Genomic DNA, 21,123 nt, shown 5'->3' with positions numbered 1-21,123 from the left:
CTTCATCCTGTTGCCCGAACCACAGTCCAGACCACGGACCCCATGGGATGGAATTCATGCTCTGTGTGGGGAAAGGAGATTGTTGATTTTTCATTTATACAAAAATGAAAAATAAATACCAGATGCTCGAAAACATGTTGCAACTCATCTTCCTGGAACTTAAAAGTGCATTTCTGACTGAGAAATTAAATTAGAAAATCCACACAGCAAAAAAGATGTTTTGAATGAAATGCACTTTGTCTTTCCCTCGCTCTCACATACATGCACACACACAGTATCTCATTGTTTCTTTTGCAGGGAGCAGCTGTGAAGGAAACTGGGGGAGGGAGATGGACAAAACATCCCATTTTTGTGTTTGGTACAGAGCTAAGCTTTTAGGCCAGCCTTCCTGAACTGGGCGGGGTGTGGCATGCATTAAAATGAAACATCAATGACCCTGTGAAGCTTATAAAACAGCTTGGGAGAAGCCAGTCAACAAGAGAAGACATCCTAAATTGGGTGAGTTTGCATGTGGAAACTGCCTTCATCTTGACCAAAAAGGTACGTATTGTGGTTTTAATTTTCATTTATGATGAATGATGCTTACCCTAGAGACAGTCTTGGCTTTCTATGGCCCCTTTTCAGCTAACAATAGTAACTAACACGATGGAGGGTTTGTGCCTGCTGCTTTGCAAATTTGGTCTCGTTTTTCCTCAAGCTCCCTTCCAAAGTAGATACTAACTGTCCCATTTTCAGAAGATGAAACTGAGGTTCAGCTATCCCAAACACAAGTCAAGAGAAGCCTGCCGACAGATGCTGAACTGGGCTGCCAAACCCATGTTGACTCATCTCCAAGTCTTTTACTTGCACTGGGCACCCTCTTCTATGCTAGATAGACGATAGGAAAATTTTCCCTACACCAGTACTGTCCTGGGTGGGTTCTCGGGGACTTGTCATCCACTGGTGTGCTGCAGTAAAATTAACTGAAAAGTGAACTGGAATTCATCCTGTGAATAGAAAATGCATTTAACAATGTGGTACAAAACTATTTTCCTGAGAAGACATGGTTTCTTGTTCGATTCAGCAGCTAAATGGGTTTTTTAGACGCATTGACTTGCGGAAATGTATTTTGTTTTATCACGTGAAATCTCAGAAGCCAGTCCTCTTTGGATCTGCAGATCTTTAAAATCAGGGACTAGGGGGGCACCTGGGTGGCTCAGTGGGCTAAGGCCTCTCTGCCTTCAGCTCGGGTCATGGTCCCAGGGTCCTGGGATCGAGCCCCGCATTGGGCTCTCTGCCCAGCAGGGAGCCTGCTTCCCATCTCTCTCTCTCTGCCTGCCTCTCTGCCTACTTGTGATTTCTATCTGTCAAATACATAAATAAAATCTTTAAAAATAAAAAAAATAAAATCAGGGACTAGGTCCTCGGTAATACGCAGGCATCAAGAGAACAGGCTCCTAGGAGACCTGGTCTAAAGAAGTTCTGGCTTCAGAGCTTAGCAGGAACTAATCTGGGCTCATTAACACCATTGGGAACAAAGAGAATGTCAGTGCGGGACCCTAACAGGTAGGGTATCGTGGCCTTACGGGGTGGGGCCCATTCAACATACTGAGGCCCGGGCTTCTCCATGGGGAAGTTCAATGACTGTGAATTTCAGTTCACAGAGTCAGTGCTGGCCCAGGGTGGGTGCACCATAACCTTAGTAGAATTCTTAATAAATAATTGAATATTCAGTTAAAATAGCATTACATTTTATTTATTTATTTATTTATTTATTTATTTTAAGATTTTATTTATTTATTTGACAGAGAGAGAGAGATCACAAGTAGGCAGAGAGGCAGGCAGAGAGAGAGGGGGAGGCAGGCTCCCCACTGAGCAGAAAGCCCAATGCAGGGTTCCATCCCAGGACCCTGAGACCATGACCTGAGCTGAAGGCAAAGGCTTAAACCACTGAGCCACCCAGGCGCCCCTAAATTATATTTATTTTTAAAATATGTAAACTCCCCTCATTAAGACATCCTCCCATTAGTATTTAGAAGATGATGCAAAAATATAGGTCACACATACCCAAGTTCACAGGTGTATGTTAATAATGTGATTTACCTTTGATCCAGAGGGAGGGCCTCAGGCCCATCGCTAAGAGGGTTCTTGGCCTCGAAAGGCAAGAATTTGAGAGCAAGCTGTTTAGAGAAAGGGACAAAGATGTATTAAGTATAGAAGAAAGGAGCTACCTCACAAAATAGCAGTCCCCCCTTCCAGCTGACAAAGAGGACATCCCTTTGCCTCTAATAAAGGGTCTTAATAAGTTTTTTTAATTAACTAACCATATAGGGAGGGGCTCAATCTTTAACTTTGGGTTTTTCATTTACATTGGGTGGTGAGTTTTTCCATTGTTTTAGGATCGTGAAATTGCCTGCAGGGAGCAATTTTAAGAATGTCTGACCTTTGCCGCTTTTATTACCTGAGGGAATGGGGTCTTGCGGCTTCTGTGAGTCAGATCTTGTAACCCTTTTTATGACCTGCTGACTCTTGGTTAGCCTAAAACCAAAATGGCTTCACTTTGTTCAACTTGTCTCCCAAGTCCTCTCCCCACTTCCTCCCCTTCAGAAGGTGCTGAAGAAGTGTGGAGTGAGCTAGAATGGGAGGGGCCTGGAAGAGAAACTATGGATGCCATCAACCCTTACTCTTGCAAAAAGTTTTAACCAGAGGAGTAAAACTCTTGCAAGGAAGAGGCATCTTTGGAAGAGATGCGAGCAATGCTAAGAATTAGCCTTACTCTGAAATCCTCCTACAGAGCTAAAGCACATGTTTCAGCCCACAAGAGAACATTTTGTAATAAGAGATTTGTCAGAATAAGACAGGGAACTGACTTTTGGTGTAGTTGTCACACGGTGAAATGAGGCTCATCAAGGTTACAGAGGTAGGTGTTTACTGAAAGTCACCAAAGCTGGTGTGCAGAAGGAAGTCTATCTGAGGGTCGCTGCAGGATGGACAGCTGGTGATGGCCCCTGAGTCCCAGCTCTCTGCCCCTTCTGGCATTCAGCTTCCCATCTGTACACCCGGGGGTTTGGGGAATGGGTAAAGGACCTCTCAAGTCCCGCCAGTTTGGGGGGCCCTGTAGAACATGCATAATGTGTGACCAGCCAGCCTTTGAGTTTGGATCTTCTGGCCAAGGCATGGAGAACTTGGAGCCTACTGAAGGCCAAGAGTAGAGCTCCGCAGTTCTAAGAATTTCCAGAGATGGATGCAAATTTTTGTAAGTTCAGGCTATTCCCATCATCTCCCCAAAGGTTAAAAGACAGATGTTTACGTGGTGGAAGAAGCCAATGGGAGATGGATTCTCAGAGAAGGTGGGGTCCGACCACAGACTTGGCTTGCTCAGGGGAGACTCAGCCACCACCCCGCCACCACCATCCCTGGCTGGCAGCTTTACTCATTATGTAACTGTTCCTTTGGAAATGGAGCAGTGAAACCTCCAGAAGAAAAGCTATTGATTATTAAAGGTTATTTAGAGGTTTAACCATAATAAAGTGGTTATAATTATTCCTGTTATGACACATCCTTTTAAATGCTCAGATCTGAGAACATTTGGCTTGCATGGATTCAGTCCTCTTCATTGCAGGGAGAAAGGCAAAGAGCTAGAAATATCTCCTGTGCAGCCACAGGCAAGGAGTCACACGGAAGAGGTCAGGGCAAGAAGCAGGGAAGGGAGTTTGGGCTGAAATGCCTGTTGCCAGCTACTGGTCCACCTCTAGTTAAATGCACATCGGTTTCCCTGTCTATACAACTAAAAGAATAAAAAAAAATAAAAATAAAAATAAACGCACATCTATGAAAAATATCCCCACGGGGCACCTGCGTGGCTCAGTTGTTAAGCGTCTGCCTTTAGCTCAGGTCATGATCCCAGAGTCCCGGGATCGAGTCCCTCATCAGGCTCCCTGCTCAGCAGGGAGCCTGCTTCTCCCTCTCCCACCCCCCCTTGCTTGTGTTCCCTCTCTCACTGTCTCTCTGTCAAATAAATAAAATTTAAAAAAAAAAAAGAAAGAAAGAAAAATATTCCCAACAGAAGTCCAAAGAGAAATTCAGGAAACAATTATTTGTGTCTGCTTTTCACGGTAACAATAACTAGTGTTTATGAAGCATTTTCTCTATATCAGACACCACCCGAAATGCTCTCTCTATAGCATCTCATTTAATTCTCGCAAATTGTTATGGAGTTGTTATGATTATTATTTCCACATAATAGCCCAGGAAGCTCAAGTGTGAACTGGACGACACAGTTATACTTAGTATGTGGCAAAGCCTGCATTCAAACCCTGGAGTTGTTATGATTATTATTTCCACATAATAGCCCAGGAAGCTCAAGTGTGAACTGGACGACACAGTTATACTTAGTATGTGGCAAAGCCTGCATTCAAACCCAGCTGGAGTGCCTTGGGGTCCCCAATATGCAGCTGTCTGCGTCTCAGGCATACTTCTGGGTTGGTGAACAGCCCAGCAAGGTGGGGGGGCAGGTGGGAGGCGGGCTGTGGATCAGGGAGGCATCTCTCTTATGAGTCTCCTAAGACACCAACTCGTGCTCTGTTTATGTTCATCTTTTTTCTCTCACGCGGTTCCCTCGACAACTTCAACCTTTTCCTACCCCCACCCCACATTGTTTCTCTTCATTAACGAGTCTGGACTGTGCCTGACACTGCCAGGTCCTGGGGGTGCCTGTCCTTGATAAATGCATAATTGGGAGGGAGCAGTTGTAAAATAAATCCAACGAGCTCCAACACCAGGCAGAGTGTGCTCTCCCAGGGGGTACAAAGTGTCTGGAGAGGCTCCGGGTGGTGGAATGCCTCCCAGGGCCATTGAAGATGATGACCCAGGTGGCCTGCAGGGTGATTGCCAAAGGGTTCAGAGGGAGGTCTCCAGAGAGGTCCCCAGAAATCCCCCCCACCCTGTGTGACTGCATGTCCTCGGAAGCCCAGAACGACTCGAGCGGCTTTGTTTCTCCTAACTCCAGGTTCCCTCCACAGCCTCAAGATGGTGACCGCGCTGTTGCTGCTCTCCGCGCTGGCTGGCTTCTTCAGTGCGGCATCCGGACAAGCCTTCCATCTTGGGAAATGCCCGACTCCACCAGTGCAGGAGAACTTTGATGTGAATAAGGTGTGGTAAAAGGCTAACCTCCTATCCGTTTTGCCTCCTGTTTGAATAAACATCTGCCAGGCTTCAGTGTTAGTATTCTGCTTTGAGTCCCACAGCTAGCCTTGGGGTAAGTACTTATCCTCTTGGGGGATCCCCCAGAAGCAGACTCAGGCAAGAACTGGGGAGCAGAGAGTTCGGGGAAGATGATCCCAGGAAGCAATGTGGGTCTGTGGGGAAGCAGACAGAGAAGCAGAAGAGCAATTAAGTGTGCATTCCTCAACAGTAACACTGTTAACAAAAGTGTTCTGTCCTGCTGGGAATCCTCTGAGGAAATGTGTAGAATGCTCCTCAGATTGTCCCATGGAGGGGTATGAGCCAGCTGTGGGCACTCTGGGGTGCTGGCAAGGTCTTCCGGCGAAGGGGGAGACGTGGGCTCAAGGTGGGCAGCTGGCAGCGTGTGCGTGGGAATTGTCCACAGTGGCAGAGGTGAACCCAGCTAGGCTGAGAGGACATGGGGCAGTTGACGGGCAGGCAGCAGCTCCAGGGCTATTCTTCGCATTCTACGACGGATGAAGAAGCTCAATGTCAGACAGCTCATCACTGACCCAGGTCACCCTGCTAATCCACGCAGAGGGGGATTCCAGACCAGCCTTCGCCACAGTACTGGGCACCCAGGAGTTCCTCCCGCAGGGCCTAGAAGAAGACAGAACTCCCCCAAGAGGCTTTCTTGTTACCTACACTAAAAAGATTCCAATATAACCAGGTCCCCACATGTGGTTTTTCTTCCTGGGATCAGGCCCAGCCTTCCTGTGTATATGTGTACATATTTACACGCAGGGAATAGGAGAAAAAGGCAGCTAGTGGAAACAGGAAAGGTTTCCATTGCTATGAACTCATGCCTAGAATCTTGCTCTTAAGACATTTCACCTTAACAGAAAGTTTGGATCTTTTTTAAGAGACAGTACTCATGATGGGCAATGTTAAAATTGTTATCAGTCACTCACTCCTCAGTATGAATAAATGTTGGGACCTCTTAGGGTGGATTAGGTAGAGGAGTGAGGGACGAGAGCTCAGAGCCTGCAGGCTGTGGGGAAGGAGTGCCATCAACAGAGTCACACAGGGGAGGTAGGAAGGACGCATACAGTACAGTTTACATCGCTCACTCTGTAACTGTTACAGGCTGGTCCCTTTATTCAGGCAACCCTGCTAAGCTACAGGAGACTTTCCAGAAAAAATCCAGGGAATGTGAATTATATTTCTATTTGGGGGTAAAAATCCAAAGACACTTTGAAAATTATAATTGAACCATATTTACAAAAGTCCCTTGAGGCGTGAAGTGGGATGTTTAAGAAAGTTTTGCTGAAATATAATTCCTATAACACATAATTCACCTGTTTAAAGTTCACTTTCTATTTTTTTGTATAATCACAGAGTTATGAAACCATCACCACAATCAATTTTAGAATATTTTCATCATTCCTACCCACAAATAGTCACTTTCCATTTCCACCCCCCACCCCCAGCCCCAGGCAATCAACTGTCCCTATGAATTTGCCTATTCTGGACATTTCATAGGGACAGAATCATACAGTACATGGTTTTTTCAGATTCCTTTCATGCAGCATAATATTTTCAAAGTTCATCCATATTGTACTATGTATCTATACTTCAGCCCTTTTCATTGTCAAATAATATTCTCCTGCATGGATAATACCACATTTTATTTATCTGTTCATCATTTGGGTTGTTTACACTTTTAAACTATTAGGAGTAATGCTTCTACAAGCATTCATGTGTAAGATTTTTATGTGTTTGTCTTTATGGGAGTTTTTTTGGTGGACATGCATTTTCAGTTCTCCTGGGTGTATAGCTGGGAGGAGAATTGCTAGGTCATATGGTAACTCCACGTTAATCTTTTGAGAAACTGCCAGACTGTTTCCAAAAGAGCTGCATCACCATTTTACATTCCCACCAGCAGTGTCTCACACTGATTTCTCCGTATCTTTGCTCACACTTGTTATTGTCATCTTTTGGATTATAGCCCTTAAAATTTTAGAGGGCACGAAGTGGTACCTCATTGTGGTTTTGATTTGTGTTTCTCTGATGGTTAATGATGACGAGCATCTTTTCATGTGTTTATTGTCCATTTGTATATCTTCTTTGAAGAAATGTCTGAGTCCTTTGCCCGTCTTTTACTTGGGTTATTTATCTTTTAATTATTAAGCTCTGAGAGTTCTTTATATGTTTTAGATACAAGTCTCTTATCAGATATAGGATTTGCAAATATTTACCCCATCCTGTGGATTCTCTTTTCACTTTATCAATGTGTCCTTCGAAGCACAAAAGTTTTTAATATTAATGAGGTCCAATTTATCTATTCTTTTCTTTTGTGGCTTGTGCTTTTGATCTCTAAAAAACTCATTGCCTAATGCAAGGTTATGAAGGTTAATTTCTATATTTTCTTAAAAGAGTTTTTTTTTTAATTTTAATCATTACATTTAAGTTTGTGGTCCATTTTAAGTTAAACTTTGTATATAGGATGATATAGGAAGTCCAACTTTATTATTTTGGATATTCAGTTGTCACAGAACTTTTTGTTGACAAGGCTATTCTTCCATTGAATAATCTTGGCATCCTTGCTGAAAATCAATTGGCCATATATGTAAGAGTTTATTTTTTGGACTATCAATTCTATTATATTGTTATATATATCCATCCTTATGCTAGTGCTATACAGTATTGATTACTATAGCTTTGTAGTAAGTTTTGAAATTAAAATACATGAGGCCTCCAACTTTGTTCTTCTGATTCCTTTGCATTTCCATATGAATTTCAGGATCTGGTTGTCAATTTCTGTAAAAAAGCAGAGTTGTTTTTTGTTTTGTTTTGTTTTTATGGGCCCAACATGTTTCCACTGTGCTTCTCTGCTTGTTTTGTTTTTATAAAGACTGCACTGAATCTAAATCAATCTGGAGAACATTGTCATCTTAACAATTTTAAGCCTTCCAGTCCTTGAATATAGATTATCTTTCCATTTATTTAGGTCTTCTTTCATTTCTTTCAACAACGTTTTATATTTTTCAGAGTATAAGTTTTGCGTTTCTTTGGTTAAATTTATTCCTAAGTATTTTATTTTTTTGATACTATTGTAAGTGGAATTTTCATAACTTACAGAGGGTTCATTGTAAGTGTAGAAACCCGTTTACTTTCTATATATTGATCTCGTATCCTTTAACCTTGCTGATTTCATTTATCAGTTCCTATAGTTCTTGTGTGTGTGGATTCCTTGGGATTTTCTATTACAAAATCATGCTACCTGCAAATACAGATAGTCTTACTTCTATCTTTTCCAGGATTCTTTTTTCTTTTCTTTCTTTCCTTTTTTTTTTTTTTTTTTTGAAAGTGAGAGTGAGAGAGAGAGAGAGAGAGCAGGCGGCGTTGGGGGTGGGGGCTTGCGCAGGAGCAGGGAGGGGCAGAGGGACAGGGAGAGAGAGGATCCCAAGCAGGCTCCCCAATCAGTGTGGAGCCCAATGCAGGGCTCAATCTCTCAACCCCAAGATCATGATCTGAGCCAAAATCAAGAGCTGGAAGCCGAACGGACTGAGCCACGCAGGCGCCCCTCCAGGATTCTTTTTAAACATTGCTCTCTCCTTATGTGGCTAGAGAAGCAGACCCAAAACCATGAAACGGCTTTCACAAAAATACTATGAAATTATAAAGGAGCATGACATGAAAAGCAATCTTCAACCTCCGAGTTTCCTCTTTTCTGGAAAATCACGCTTCCTCGGTTTTAATTGTGGAGCCCTGAACTCACCTTAACAATAATAGAACTATTTTAAATGTTGTGTATAAAATGGAGCTTTTTTTGAGGATCCCTAGGAAACCAAATGATCTTTCACCTTATTTTTCGGTGCTTTAAGTAAATGTTGATTTCAGTGGTTTAATGGAAAGATGTGCTTTCATAAATGAGTGGAACATTTATGTCATAAACAGGAGTATAGATTTGAGAAAAGAGCCATGTGACTGGCGTAATACTGCCCCCTGTTGGCAGGACTCTCTCAGTTCAAAGCCTGACTATTGAAGGTGAGTGCATCTCTGACTTTTCCCTTGTTGGGTAATAAATTTCTAAAGTCTTTTGAATTAGTATTTTGACTAAGTAAATATATTCATGTGGTTCAAAATTCTAAATGTACCCAAGAACATTCGATGAAAAGCTTTATTCCTTCCTGTTTCCTTCCTACCTCAGTTTCCCTCTCTAGTAGCAACCAGTAAGAACAGTTCACTGTGTATCTTTTGGGAGATAATGTTTACGTCCACAAATATATACATAACTGCAGTAGGCAGGACGATGTCCACACCCCGATCCCTGGAACCTGTGGATATGCTACTTTCCATGGAAAGGGGAATTGTGCTGATGTGATTAAAGTTCTAGACTTGGAGATGGCAAGAGTGGCCTGGATTATCCAGTGGGCCCAGTCTAAGCACTGAAGGCAGAGAACCTTCCCTAGCTGTGGTCAGAGAGATGCAGTGTGATAAGGATCTCCCCTGCTTTTGCTGGCCCTGAAGACGGAGGAAGGGGTTCACCAACCAAGGAACGTGGGTGGCCTCTAGAACTTGGACAAGGCAAGAAGACAGAGTTCTCTAGAGCCTCTAGAAAGGAACATAGCCTTGCCAACACCTTGATATTAACCAAGCTCACTTGATGTACAGAACTGTGACGGACAGAACTGTGAGACCACAAATTCATGTTGTGAGCTTGTGGTAATTTGTTCGTTATAGCGGCGACAGAAAGAGAGCGTAATTGGGACCTTGGGGGCTCAGTTGGTTGAGCATCTGCTTCGGCTCAGGTCCTGATCCCAGGGTCCTGGGATGGAGCCCCACATCAGGATCCCTGCTCAACGGAGAGTCTGCTTCTCCCTCTCTCTCTGCCCCTCATTCATGATTGCTCTCTGTCTCTCTCTCTCTCTCTAGTGCTCTCTCTCTCAAAATAAATAAATAAATAAAATCTTTTAAAAATGAATATAATAACCTTTCCCCCCATTTTTCCATGTGCTCTATTTTTCACCCAGCTCTTTTTCCATTGAATGTATCTTGGAGGTAATCACATATGACTCCTTTAAGAAAAGGAGTATAACATTCCATTATATGGATGTGCGATCATTTATGGACCCCGTCCCCTACTAATGCTCACTTAGACTCTAGTTTCCTGTGTTTCGTTCTTAAAAACAGTACTGCAGCAAATAACCTCATATATGCACTATATGTATTTTCAGCTTTGCTAGATAATTCCACATTGCCCCCCATGAAGGTTGTAAATTGGAGCAGTCTCCATGCAAGACGGTGCATGGACACACGAAAACACCTGTCTCCCCTCACCCACAGTCACACATTTCCTTTAGTGCTGACTCTGTACATGAAGTTATAAACTGAGACCAAGCCCCCAGGGGAAGAATGATATCAGTCTCTAAATCCTGATCACCTGCCAAAAGCCTTTGTGACCAGTTCTCTCTCCAGGGTCAAATGAGGAGAATTCCACCAACCCTGGAGTCCCAGTTTCCCACAGTGAACATATCTGACTTTGCACACAATTCAGAGATGCCTCGTAGAATCACAAAATATTCGAGATGGCATCTTACATCATCTGGACTGCTCCCTCTCTTTTACAGAGTCTAGAATTTCACATAGATTTTGGCTGGAGTGGCCACTGACAGCATATCTAAATAAAGAGCACTTGAGGAATAAAATGTTGCACTCGACAAATGCCTGCACATTTGATTCACTTACTCTCCTTTGAATCAATATCTTGCTTAGCTGCTGTTGGGAACAATGCAGCCCATTTTGCTTGGTTTCCCAGGAAAGGGCTCTGCTCTAAAAGACAACAATAGGGAAGAGTTTGCAGGTCCCCAGAGAACTGCAGAGTTTTCTGTTTGTTGTTATCTCTGCAGTATCTTGGACGATGGTATGAAATTGAGAAGATCCCGGTGAGCTTTGAGAAGGGAAGTTGCATCCAGGCCAACTACTCGTTAATGGAAAACGGAAACATCAAAGTGATAAACCAGGAGTTGAGGTGAGTGGCTGTGGTTTCAAAAGCAGCACAGTACTGGAGCCAGCCAGCAGAGAGCTGTCCTGGGGTGACTGGGTGTCCTTGCAGTCTAGTTCAAGGGGGATGCCAATGTGGCTGGGTATGCACTGCCTGTTCACAGCAGGTCCTGAGATGACGACTCTTGGCATGTGGAATGGCGGGACACGGTGGGGGGAGATGAGGAACTACTCACTTATTTGCAAGACCACTGGCCGAGCATCTTACTGTATTGTGTATTTACTCTATTGTGTACTCCCTGTATTATGTACCTGTTGTATATGTACTCCCCGGGAAAGGCACTCGGGACTCAACGGGAACCCAAATTGTAGGGTTCCCGCTTTTATTGTGAAATACATACTCAGGTAGCAGAGGCCAAGGGGAGGAACCTTCTCATCTGATCTCCCAAACCAAGAGAGAAGCCCTTGTACATTATCTACTGACAGAGAACATCCAGTTCTGCTTGAATCCTTCCAGGAATGGGTAGCTCATTGCCTTCCATGACAATTTATTCCATCTCCAGACAACTTTTATTATTATTTACAGACGTAGTCGCCCTCTGGGTTATGTGACAGGAAAGCTTAGAAAAGTATACTTTTTTATTACTGGGAGCTTCTAACGGATTTCTATTTGATACAAAAATTCATACTTTAGAAAGCAAATGTAAACTTTAAAAGAGCTCCAGAAAAAGTTCCTACCTACCTTCCACAACAAAGATAAGAGCAACAATAAACAATAGTGACAGATACTAAGCACTTCCTCTGTTCAAGGCACTATTTCGTACACACCTGTACACATGTGGACCTATATGTATGTATATGTAAATGAGTGTGCATATTCTTTTCATCCCCAATGCGACCCTGAGGTAGGTGCTGTTATTAACCTCATTTTTCTAGAAGAGGAAACTGAGGTACAGAGAGGTCAAGTAATTTCCCAAGGGCCACACAGCTTGTAAGTAACAACACGGAAATTTAAGAAGTGAAATGAGGAAGAGGACAGAGGACACATTAAAGGCAGGCTGGGGATGAAGGGCTGTCCTTCCTGTTCCCCACAGGATCTGAGAACAGTGTCAACTCCAAAAAAACAACCACAACCCAGCCTGCAAGTTACTAGGGCTTCGTGTGGCCATCCTACTATCCACTAAGCTTCCTGTGAGACAAGATACCGGGGGGTGACTCCTGGCCCTGCATACATACAAGAGTGAGAGTCTTACTCTTAAGGGCCTGTAAAGAGAAAAACAGCTTATTTCAGAGCCCAGGAAAGGCTCTAGGAATTGGGAGGCAGGCAAGCCATCTAAAGTTGCAATGACTTCATTTCAAATATTTTGTCCCATTCTGTGACCAAGAGCCAGGCAATGACACGGATCCCAAAACCCCGTGAGAATCTTTCACCTCTCCTTTGGAGCTGGCGGGGAGTCGACTGGAACCATATCCTGAGTATTCGGTTGCTCAGCCTGCAGGGTCACATCTGTTTAAGATTCAAGGGCACACGGAGAAAGGTTTGCTAGTTCAGGAGAGGGGAACGGTTTTCCTCTCATTAGTACTGTCGAATGGGCAGAGAGGCACAGCATGGAGTCTGAGCAAACTACTCTTAGGCAGGGTCGGAGAATCTGAGGGCCAGAGCAGCTGGCACAGGGCTGGGAGCTGAAGGGTTCAGGCTGGGGAGTTAGGCTACCCAGTTTCAAATCCTGGTTCTGCCAGATACTGACAATGGGATCTTCAGTGATTTATGCTCATTCTCTAAGCCTCCGTCTCCTCTCTGTAAAATGGCAATAATCATAGAACCTCCCTCCATAGGGCTTTGTGAGCTTTGGGTGAGATAACATGTGCAAATCACTTAGAACAGTGTTTGGTGTGGACTAATCATTTAATAAATACTGCTGCCTCCCTTGAAAAATAGAAGTGTGTTTTTCCCATGAACAAACTGTGAGCTTATGATCAGAGACTGTTTTTTGAAAACTGTTCTGGACAAAGCATAAATGATGAAGGAAAGGGGAGGAGTCTGTTGAGAAGAGGCTGGCTTGTTGCTAAGCAACTGTATGCAGATGGCAAAGGACCTTCTTCTTGTCTTCCCAGTGGAGTTCCAGGTGACAGCTCAGGGACTGGTCTCCAGCCCTACTTGAGGACAGACAGACATCCAGCAGCATATCCAACAGCATCAGAGTACCTCTGCCATCCTTCCTTACCTGTTTTTTGTCTGGTTTCTGGACAGCAACACTAAACATAGCCTACTGACTTTCTTTATTTGACAGAGAGTGAGAGAGATCACAAGTAGGCAGAACATCACGCAGAGAGAGGGTCCGGGAGCGGGGGAAGCAGGCTCCCCACTGAGCAGAGAGCCCTATGCAGGGCTCAATCCCAGGACCCTGAGATCATGACCTGAGCCGAAGGTGGAGGCTTAACCCACTGAGCCACCCAGGCGCCCCTCCTACTGACAGATTCTAACACACACTAGTCCTCTAGTTTTAGTTTGCCCCTTGAGGAGTGATGAATGGGCTGCTCATCCTTCAGTGTCCTTGAAGAGCCCTGTGATATGTGAGCACCTTCCTTCAGTCTATCCCCAGTCCTTTTCCTGCTCCCCCAGGTCCCTGGGGTCATGGCCAGTTATCCGGAAATGGAGCCAGCTCCCTTCAAAAGAGTGAAAGTACTTCATCCAATCTGAGACCATCACTTCAGACACACCACCATTTTATAAACCACTAAGAAAGAAATGACACTGCCAATTGTAAGTGTAAGGTGGCACTCATTGTGAGATGGGCATTTCTTCTCGTTCAACATCTCTGAGAATCACAAATGTTTTCTCTTTGCCTGCTGTACCTGGCTGGGGTCAAAATTTCCCACACTCCATCAGAAGCCTGCTGGGCTGGATGGGGTCTTGGAGCTCAGGTGAATGAATACCTTTATGGGACATATGTCACTGAGACCCCAAGAGCAGGGAAAACTTGCAGATCTCCAGACTTCCAGCTGTCCTCGTTTTGTTGTTGTTGTTGTTTGTTTGTTTTTGTTTTCCTTTGGCTCTTTCTTGTTTTTAAAGCAGCTAATCTTCTTAGTGTATTGGGTTGTTTCGTTTGTTTTTCCCTTTTCTTTTACTCCCTCCCTCTGGAGCCTGAGAATGGGAAATGGCCTTGCAGGACCCAAAAAATAGCCCTAAAGGGCAAGGGCCTAACATATTATCCGGTCCTGGAGCATTTCATTTCTTGCTTCTTATCACTCCAAGGCCATCTGCTTTCGCCTGGTGTGAGACAGTGACAAAGGAGAGGGGACAGAGCCTTCCTAACCAGCAATCACATTCTCGCAGCCCTGGTCCTTAGTGTCACACATCTTGCCTTTCACTGATTTTTGGCTTCCCATGAGTTAAGGTTTTTCGTTGTTTGTTGTTGTTGTTGTTGTTGTTTTAACTCATTGCAGATCTGATGGAACTGTGAATCAAATCGAAGGCGAAGCCACCCAGGGCAACCTTACAGAGCCTGCCAAGCTGGGAGTTAAGTTTTTCTGGTGTAAGTACTCACTTCCCTTGGGAGGTTTCAGGGACAAGAGATACGCAAACTGAAAGCTAGAGCCTTTTCTACCTCAAATGGGAAGTCAGAGCCCTGGGTGGGAACACTCCTGTCACATCTGGGTGTCACCTGTCGTGACTTAATACATAATTATTTGTTGAGCACTGGCTACATGCAGCTCAGGGCTAGGCACCAAAGATGCAATGATGAGCCAGACAGAGCTGGGCTTGTCCCTGAGGGACTTAAACCCCAGTGTGGATACTGACAAGTACACAGGCGATTTACTATAAAAACTACCGCGTTTCCAGAGAGGAAGCACAGATAGCAGCACACAGGGCCTGAACAGTAGGATAACCAATCCCGCCTTTCCCACCACCCCTCCCCCCCAGAGGAAACGAAGGTCGGAAACATTAGTGGTTAGTAATAGTTAGTAGTGGTATTCTTAGCAGAACTATTGATATGCACAGAAGCTTGACAGCAAGAGATAATGAGTGAAGGTAAATCTGAGCCCCGGCTCTGTCTGCCACTTTCTCGCCACACTGTGGATTTCTCTGAGGGATATTTGATCATGGGCATGTGCCCTCCGAGCTCTGGGCTCATGGAGGAATGGACACGGGCAACAGAGAAAACACTAAATATTAGTTTTACTGTTGATAGAGACACACGGGAGAAGGCAGGTCAGAAATGTGAGATTTCTTAATTCCCAGTGTGCTCGAGGGTCCTTCTCCCCACCCAAGTGGCAGATACTGAAGTCACAGCTGCAAGAGGAATCACTACCTCCCACCCCCCATCAAGCCCCTAGATGGGGGCAGAGAGGACACTCCTATTTCATACACCAAGATAGGAATGCTGGGAGATGAAAACAGTTTTTCCTGCACATGTGAACATGGGCAAATATCTTTACCTCTGCGCCCAGTGTCATAAAGGAAAATGAGATGGTACATGCTCCATAAACTGGAAGGGGCTTTGTACATGTCAGTTTCTCTTGTTTATATCACAAATAAGAAAGTCCAAGTGCAGAAAATCTAGCTGATGGAGGCAAGGTCACTGGACTAATTAGAGGCAGACTTGGGACCAAAACATAGGACCCCAAACTCTAAATTGAGGGGTGAGGATAGGAGGCAAGGCCAAATATTATGGGCACAACTTTCCAAAAGAAGCTTGGAACAGGAGCTGGAAGAGGCAGGAGCTCCTGGCAGGGCAAGCAGAGGAGGAGGAGATTTATTCTGGTGGAGGATCAGACGTTTGCCCTGGGTCTTCCAGGGTGTGTGGGGGATTATGGGAAAGGCTGCCCCAAGTGCAAGAGTGGCAAGAGGAAAGGCCTGCAGAGAGAAGCCCAGGGGATGGGCAGGTACGTGGAGCACAAGACAAGACTGGGCAGAGCCTCAAAAGCCGTGTTCCTGGGTTGAAGTGCCTCCCAGAAGCAGTAGGAGGCTGTCAGAGTTTTCTAATACAGAAACATGGAAATTTTCTTTGCTGAGACGAAACATCTAGGTAAATGGGTCTTGAGATCTAAGACCCTGTGGGAGGAAGACAGCATGTGAACCCCTGGCTGTGTGCAGGTGGGGCATGAGGCCATCACCAAAAGAGGTTGGAAGAATATTTCCTCCAGACAACTCAGGGCTGCAGAGTTCTTGGTCCAGCTGGGAACGCACAAAGCAGTGGAAAGTCACAGATAGCAGATATATGACGAATACGAGCTCTCATGGTGAGCCCAGCAGGCAGGCACCAACAGGGTTAGAAAAGTAAGTCAGAAACAGCACTCAGTGTGGGCCCCGTAGCCTTGTACAGGCTTCTGTCCATCAGGCATCCTCCAAGTGTCCTTCCTTTTTCATATTTATAAACAGGTAGAAAGTCAGAGAGAGGAGGGACCTTGTTGGGTTGTCATCTGGACTGGCGCTCTCGTGTTATACTGATGACCAGCTGGGTCTTTGACGCCCAGCCAAGCTCTAACCTCTCACACACTGCCTCCTTTGTCCAGCTTCTCATGGTCATTCACGAGTGTTGAGATATGGTTTGGCTTGGCAAACAGGGATTATTTTGGAGTGGAGGTGGTGGGATGCTTGAAACCCAAGAAAGCAAACCACCCATGACGGCATATGTGTCCAAATCTTTTATTCTTATGGGGTCAGCTCACAGCTTTCTGCCATTTGGGTTCATGTTCCACTTACCTTGAACAAGGTAGGCTATGACTTTTACTTGCCTTGGACTGTGGTGTGGAGGTTAAGTTCATAGAGCAAGTTTCTGGATTCAGATGGAGAAGGTAAATCTTCCCTCTCCGTAAGGACCCTTTAATGCTGAAATTTTGATACTAGGCAGATGTCATTCAATGAATCTTTATAGGCCCTTTGTGAGGAAGAGTTTTTAACCTGTTATCACCTGATTTACCATATTCTTAAGAACAGAGGAACTTTTGACGATCATACAAAAAGAAAAACAAACAAATCAACATTAGTCCTTAATTCCTTCCCCAGGCAGTTTCTAAAGGAATCGGGGAAGTACAGATCTGGAAAGCCTGGGGCCCCTGACCTCACATTCTCTTTTCTTCTAAAGATTTTTAAAATTTATTTGTCAGGGGTTGGGGGAGAGAGCGCGCATAAGCAGAGGGAGCTGCAGAGGGATAAGCAGACTCCCCGCTGAGCAGGGAGTCTGATGTGGGACTTGATCCCAGGACCCTCAAATCATGAACTGAGCTACCCGGGCGTCCCCTGACTTCACATTCTTGACTCCACTTATCTAAGTGGTGCCTCCATTTGTACTAGTGCTAAGTGCAGCCTATTAGTCTAGGGGGGTCCAACAAAATTCCCTATTAACTGTTGCCTTCTGCAGACCAATCTGCTGCCAGGGAGGGAGGATCCAGAATGATGGCTTTGAGCTCGGGCTGCAACCTGGAATCACGGGGGGAGACTTCAGGAGTTCCAGTCACCTCCACATCAGGATCTGGGCAGGCCTGGAGGGTGTTGGCCTAGGATTTTTTAAAGCTCCCATAAGATTCCCACATGAATTCAGAGTTAAGAAGCACTCGTGTAGAAGAACTAGGACCCTGGCTTCCTGGGTCCTGGAGATGAAGGTTCCTCTTGCCCTGTTCCCTCTTAACACTGCCCTCCTCTGGTTCTCAGTGATGCCGTCGGCTCCATACTGGGTTCTGGCCACCGACTATGAGAACTACGCCCTCGTGTACTCCTGCACCACAATCGTCTGGCTTTTTCACATGGATCATGTTTGGATCTTGGGAAGAAACCCTTATCTCCCTCCAGAAACCGTGACCTATCTAAAAGATATCCTGACCTCTAATGACATTGACATTGAGAAAATGACTATCACAGATCAGGTGAATTGCCCCGAGTCACTGTGAGAGGCTCTAGAGGGAACCTGCATTACTTCTCTGTTACTTCTTTTGCTTTGCTCCCCCATCCGCATAAAGAAAAACCCACCACCGCAAACCATTGCAAACACCAGAAGGGAAATTTGACAGCAGAAACCCATGGAGAGAAAGTCAAGGAGAGTTGGCGCAAACACTTAGCCATGCACCAGTCTGTGACCTTGCCAGTCTAATAATAAACTTGTTGCTGACCTGCTGTGCTCACAGTAGATTCTGAATTGATTATTGTGGGGTTTTCATTATAAGCTTATGTTTGGAGATCCCTGAACAGTTCTGCTTAAAGAAACAAAGCAGTGCACAGTTTAAAGGTAATAATCCTGTTTCTGGAAGGGGACAGCTGATGGCAAAGGCTTGTGGTGGGGGGCCTGAATCCAGGTGTCCCCGTCCTGCAGTGGGCACTCCTTTAGGGGGGAATCACTTCGTTTTTTGAGTCTCTGACAGGCAATTTCTTTGAAGTATTTACTTTCTCATCAGGAGGTCCTCAGAGTCAGGCTAACTCAGGAGACCATCTTGGGGTCTGTGCAGGGGAGAATCAATAAGGGAGAAGACTATGTGGAATTTTTTTTTTTAAGAAAATACTTTTTGGGTGTCTTTCATTCAACTGATATGTACTGAGGCCCACCTGCATTCCAGGCATTGAACCCTTGTCATCCCACAGAAGCTCCCAGACTAGCGAGGGAAACTGACAAGTATAGATGCATGTATAGTCCAAGCTGGGGTGTGCAAAGGTAGCAGCACATAGAGGGAACCGTGGGGAGCTCTGGGAGAGTCTCAGTCCCCGTAAGACATAGGCGCCCACAGGATCTCACAGTCATGGCTCTGGGTGTCCCAACTTCAGAGAATTGGGAACCACCTTGAGGTTTTATTTTTTGGGTTTTTGTTTTGTTTTGTTTTTACATCATGACTTTTAAAATTGGAAAGGTCTCAGAATTCTCCCCCTGCAATTTCACTTAGTTCACATAGCATTTGTAATCTACAAATGCTTTGGGAGACAAAGACAAAATTAAGCCATCTGATGAGAGTTTTGCTTTTTCAGCATGAATATAAGGTATGGATTGCCTTGAGCATTGGAAACTTCTAATGCTTTCTATTTTTTTTAAGAGATTTTATTTATTTATTTGACAGAGATCACAAGTAGGCAGAGAGGCAGGCAGAGAAAGAGGAAGGGAAGCAGGCTCCCCGCTAGGCAGAGAGCCCGATGCAGGGCTCGATCCCAGGACCCTGGGATCATGACCTGAGCCGAAGGCAGAGGCTTTAACCCACTGAGTCACCCAGGCGCCCCAATCTTGTAGTAATTTTATCTTAAGTAAGTCAAGGGGGTGCCAGGCGCCCTTAATGCTTTCTATTAAATGTTACAAGAATCCCAAGCATCTTAAAGGTACAATTTTTCTCTTACTAAAGAAATAGGACCTCAAGTTGCAGCTTCCAGTTTGGGCGTATGAGAACTATGCCCTCGTGTACTCCTGCACCACAATTGTCTGGCTTTTTCACATGGATCATGTTTGGATCTTGGGAAGAAACCCTTAATCCCAAAACTACCAGGCAAGAAGGTGGTAAGGGGGAGGTAGGTACTGAAGGAGAAGACCCTCTCCCCAGCTCTGCCTGCCATTGTGCCCCGTGCTTTATCCTGCCGCCCACCTGACCAGAGGGCTCTTGGCTCCTCTTCTCAAATACTATTATCCCTGAGAGTGTTACCGATCTCTTAACTCACAGAACAAGATAAGGTGTGACTGCATTCCTCTTCACACCTATTTGGCAACATCAAAGACCATGAAGGTGACTAAAGTTACTACCTTTTACAGTGTCTGGCCCGATACAGAACCTCGAAGTACGTATTGGAACAAGTTACTGGCTGCGTGTGTAGACGGATGGACTGCAGTTTCCTAGTAAAGGAAAAGGGACCTGTGAAGCAGATATCAGGGGCGAAGAAGCCACAGAAAAACTTTCTTGGGAAATCCAGAGGGAAGCATGCAGTCATCAAGTAGCAAAAGGATACATGGGGAAAAGAACAGAAAAATCCAGAAGGGAGAGGAAAAGAAGGGAAGTGGGGAAAACAGCAAAATAGAGACAGTAGTAGAGAATAAATCCCCACGAACTATGATGGGCTCTAACAGTCATAAACATCTCACCAGTCTGGTTTTGGCTACCTCCCCAGGACCCCCAATATTTTTCCTAGAGGGTTTGAAGCAAATCCCAGATATCACACCCTCTTATTTTTGCCTGTAACTGCCTATGTACAAATCTCTAGCAAATATAGGTACTTAAAAAAAAATTTTTTTAAGGTTACGTCTTATATCCTGAGGGTGCTCAGAGAGTGTCGTTTCAATGGGATTGGAAGATTATTTTATATAATCCAGATGAAAGGGAAGAAGGATGCACAAAAATATCCATCAGTTTTAGTGGTAGCAGCCCCCAAACCAAAAGGAGCTAAACAGAAGCTAACCCTACCAGCAGCGGGATGGGATCATAAATGGTAAACCCTGACTTCACGTGCATTCATGAAAGTTCCTAGTTACGAAGACAAGGCAGCCACCAGAGAGCTGGGGCCTGCCCTGCCACACTCAGTGCTTGGGGTGCGGGGCGGCGTCCCTGCACGTGGCCTTGCTCCCTGCAGAGCTGGTGTCTGGAACCGAGATGTATCCACCTGGGCTAGTGATGGCCAGGCCACAGGCTGATGAGAAACCTCTGAGTCTTGTGGCCTAACTGGATGGAAAAGGTAAATGAAGTCCATCACATCAGGATTTGGCTTTAAGAGATCCGGAGAGAGGATGATTGAAAATTCTGGAACCGTGAGGTCACGTTGTTTGGGGTGCTCGTTGTTGGTGTAGCACAACTGAAGTTTACAAGGGTGTGGAATGGAAATGCGGGGATGAGCAGAGACCCTACCCAAGACAGAGGTGAGCAGAGACCCCACCCAAACAAAGCAGCTCCCAAGCTGATGGCTTACCGTGTCCTGACTCCAATTCCTATGGAGCTTAACTGTCTTAGTTTCCCGTCCTAGAATTTGTGCAAGATTAGCCACACACACACACATGCCCCCCCCTTTTTTAGGTAATT

At 45.0% G+C, this 21,123-nt stretch overlaps 1 protein-coding gene across 2 annotated transcripts; it reads left to right on the top strand.

Annotated features, from left to right (window-relative positions):
• The first annotated feature begins 249 nt into the window (after positions 1 to 249).
• APOD (apolipoprotein D) lies at positions 250 to 18,282 on the top strand. 2 transcript variants are annotated; one of them, XM_080827830.1, is made up of 5 exons: positions 250 to 540; positions 5,001 to 5,130; positions 11,055 to 11,176; positions 14,596 to 14,684; positions 17,804 to 18,282. In XM_080827830.1, exons 2-5 carry the CDS (start codon positions 5,008 to 5,010, stop codon positions 18,037 to 18,039), a joined length of 570 nt encoding a protein of 189 aa, XP_080683956.1. In that variant the 5' UTR covers positions 250 to 540; positions 5,001 to 5,007; the 3' UTR covers positions 18,040 to 18,282. The 2 variants fall into 2 exon arrangements, with proteins under 2 accessions (XP_080683956.1, XP_080683957.1); XM_080827831.1 differs by having other exon boundaries at positions 483 to 540; positions 4,988 to 5,130.
• Positions 18,283 to 21,123: the final 2,841 nt, after the last annotated feature.

This window comes from Martes martes, assembly GCF_963455335.1.
Source record: "Martes martes genome assembly, chromosome: 1".
NCBI classification, from domain to species: Eukaryota; Metazoa; Chordata; class Mammalia; order Carnivora; family Mustelidae; genus Martes; species Martes martes.
Note: the sequence above shows the minus strand (reverse complement) of the source record. Positions and strands in the feature narration are given on the sequence as shown.

What these genes read in the sequence shown, in the direction of transcription:
- APOD (XM_080827830.1), top strand. Translation starts at nt 5,008, where the DNA reads ATGGTGACCGCGCTGTTGCTGCTCTCCGCGCTGGCTGGCTTCTTCAGT. An exon ending in AGAACTTTGATGTGAATAAG is followed by an intron (nt 5,131 to 11,054) that starts GTGTGGTAAAAG and finishes TTATCTCTGCAG; the next exon opens with TATCTTGGACGATGGTATGA. An exon ending in GGGAGTTAAGTTTTTCTGGT is followed by an intron (nt 14,685 to 17,803) that starts GTAAGTACTCAC and finishes TCTGGTTCTCAG; the next exon opens with TGATGCCGTCGGCTCCATAC.